The sequence below is a fragment of the Hippopotamus amphibius genome, chromosome X (genome assembly GCF_030028045.1).
Source record: "Hippopotamus amphibius kiboko isolate mHipAmp2 chromosome X, mHipAmp2.hap2, whole genome shotgun sequence".
NCBI classification, from domain to species: domain Eukaryota; kingdom Metazoa; phylum Chordata; class Mammalia; order Artiodactyla; family Hippopotamidae; genus Hippopotamus; species Hippopotamus amphibius.
In genome coordinates, this window is record NC_080203.1 from 11,480,221 (window position 1) to 11,483,329 (window position 3,109).

General features: G+C 38.3%; 1 protein-coding gene across 1 annotated transcript; it reads right to left on the reverse strand.

The window, feature by feature from the left end:
* Positions 1-562: 562 nt before the first annotated feature.
* Positions 563-1,375, reverse strand: LOC130842068 (U2 small nuclear ribonucleoprotein B''-like). The gene has a single exon (XM_057718729.1). The coding sequence runs from the start codon at positions 1,336-1,338 to the stop codon at positions 676-678; it is 663 nt and encodes a 220-aa protein (XP_057574712.1). The 5' UTR covers positions 1,339-1,375; the 3' UTR covers positions 563-675.
* Positions 1,376-3,109: the final 1,734 nt, after the last annotated feature.

Consider the following 3,109-nt stretch of genomic DNA (forward strand, 5'->3'; position numbering starts at 1 on the left):
TAGCTGTGTGCTCACAGGGAAAGTGAAAAGAATTTAGTGAACACGTAATAGCATCTCTGCCATGCATGGCCATTATCTCATTTGATCTTCCTACAAACTCTGGGAGGTACATGACAGGGATTAATATCCTCTTTTTATAGATGAGGGAACAGGATCCGAGAGATGACATGATTTGCCCAAAGCCACTAAGCTGGTAAACGGCAGAATCTGCCGTCAAACCCAGGCCATCTGCTCCGGCACTCAAATTCCTTCATTGATACAATCTGACCTGTAGGTTTTTTTTTTTTTTTTAATTCTCCTTGACTTTTATTAAAGTGGTTCAATGTTTCTCTACCATCAGCTACTCCAAAATAACACTAGAAAAGCATCCTATTACAGTTTTACATACCTTAAGATGTGTTCTAGACTAGCATAAGCATTTGATGATAGGACAGTGGGCCAATAAATGAAATATTATGTACTGAATACAAATAAAAGTTTATTGTACAAAATTAAGGCCTTCACAGTTCATAATTCACTAAGGCTAAACAAGGACTAGGTAATTTTTTAAACCCTTTACAAAAATTTCACAAACACTTGCCCTCTCGCCCCAACTATTAAAATGGCTTGAACAAATGTTATTGAAATGAAAACTATAAATAACACCAAGTCCTTTAAAGGTAGCTATCCCAAATGTTACTTCTTGGCATAGGTGATCTCCATGGCATGGGAAGGTGTGATCTTAAATCCCTGTAAAGCATCCCTGGCAGCTCCAGCCTGTCCATCATTTTCAAATTCAACGAAACAAATGTCATGCCTCCCAGGAACCAAAAGTACTTCCTTGAAACCAGGGAACTGATTAAACAGCATGGATAACATCATCTCATTAGTCTCTTCTGGTAAATTATTAAGGAATAAAATATAGTTTGGAGGGTAATCAGGGACCTGAGGATTTGGTGTTGCATTTCCTTGGGTATTAGCTGAATTTGGTGTTCCCTGACCAGGCTTTTTGTTCACAGTTGTTGCAGTGTGTTCCACAGTTTTGGCTTTTTTCTTTTCTTTGTCAGCAAAAGTGCCACACATTTTAGATATTATATCAGAATCTGTTTTCGCATACTGGATTCGCATCAGTTTGCCATAAAATGGAAATCCTTGTAACTGTCTCAAGGCATTTGTGGATGAGCCCAGTTCCTTAAATACAACAAAGGCTTGCCCCCTCATCTTCATGGTCTTTAGAGCCACAATATCTACCACGTGGCCAAACTGAGAAAACAGGGCATACAGGGATCTCTTCAGTTCTTTTTTAATTTTGTCATTCATATTGTTGATATAAATTGTATGATTTGGTCTGATATCCATGTTTTGGGTTAAATTGTTCAAATAGCCTGAGGCGTCCGCCGCGTCCCGTGAGAATCACAAGCCAGAACTGACCTGTAGGTTTTACTAAATATAATCTCTGAGTGTCAGGGGAAGAATCCTTAGGGAAAATTATATCAGAGTGAAATCTGGGGACAACTTACACAAGATATATTTGAAGGAGCTCATTAAAATGCAGATTCCTTGGTCTCAATCTATACCTACTCACTGATTCAGTCTGTAGAGGGTGAGGTGAAGAATTAGCTGATGATTCTTCTATGCAGGATATAGTATGAGAACTCTCTACCTTAGGACTTGACTTGATTTTTGCCTCTATGCTTAATAGAAAAAAAAATATTCTTTTTACTAGCTTATAATCTGCTCTCTGCTGGAAGATCTCCAAACCTGATGTTGGTGATAAAAGATTCAGTTGTATTTTAATGCTTAAAGACAAACGGATTTCTTTCTAAAAATAGGCAAGTGGGGGTAGGGGTGGGCAAGGGTCTATCGTAAAATTATCATTCAGGTGGAGAAGTGCTTAATAAAACTCTGGCTATCTCTACTGGCAAAGGGACTAAAGACCTAAAGCAAATTCTATGGTAATTCAAGTAAAAATAATCTTCCTTTCTCTTGAATTTAGAGCTTTATGTGCAATTCTGAGATAATGCTTTAAATTGAAGATAATTTTAGCATCAATTTAGGGGATAGGTTCTTTCCCCTGTCATGTTGCCCAAACATTGAATATAGATTTCACTGCACATCTGGCATAAATACTGCATGGTCTATGACATCAGGGGTATAAATATTTCACAATTAAACAAACAGATATAGCAATCACTCATCCAGTTTCATAAGCTTCTGAACGCAGACCTTGGCGTTCCACCCCCCGAATGTGAGGATGCTGATAAGCCTCTTAATTATATTTTATAATATTCCATTTTAATGTTAAAATCATACATAATATTTCACTTTCATGTAAAAATTACTTAACTTAAAGAATGTGAAATAAGCTACCTAGAAGCCTTATAAAGTGTTATTTAGATAGTCAAAATGTTTGCTTTTCTCCCTTCAAGGTGGTTTCAGATACTAATTGTATTAATTCCAACTTTAAGCTTAAAATATACTTCTAGTAACTATAATTCCATGTGAATTATTTATACTCTTTAGAAGAATTATGCACAGGGAGGTGCTGAATCATAAGATGGTGGCTATTGCTTATGGCAGCGGCAGTCACGGCAAAGTTCCCTTGAATGGTCCTATCTGCTGCCTCAGTAGATAGAGGTGGGTTGTTGGTACCATTATGGTCACCCAGCGGGTGCTGAGGCTCCACTCTCTGAAGGAGTAGATGATTGTACAGGCTAATTTTCAGAGGACTGAGGCCAGAGTTTATTTTACTGGCAGCTTGAAAGCTAAAACCCCGGTTATCAGCTGACCCCTACCTCTCACAAATGAAGCCATAGTGTTTCCACCTGGGCTCTAACGGGCCGATGGTACTGAAGGATGCCTGGGCATGGCCTTCATTATTTCCAAACCAGCATCTGAGGCTAGTGGTTCTGAATATCCAGCTCTACTCCTACAAGTGATACCTGAATACAAACATTGACATTTCAGTAAACTTTATATCTGAGTTCCATTCGGGTCTAGTTTATTTTAATCTCACAAGAAGTTGGATACGCACTGTTTGGAAATGGTGTTGTAGTGTAATGTAAAGGTCGAGAACGATCGCTTTGGGGTTAGATAGGCTTGGGTTCACATCATGACTCTGCCACTTACT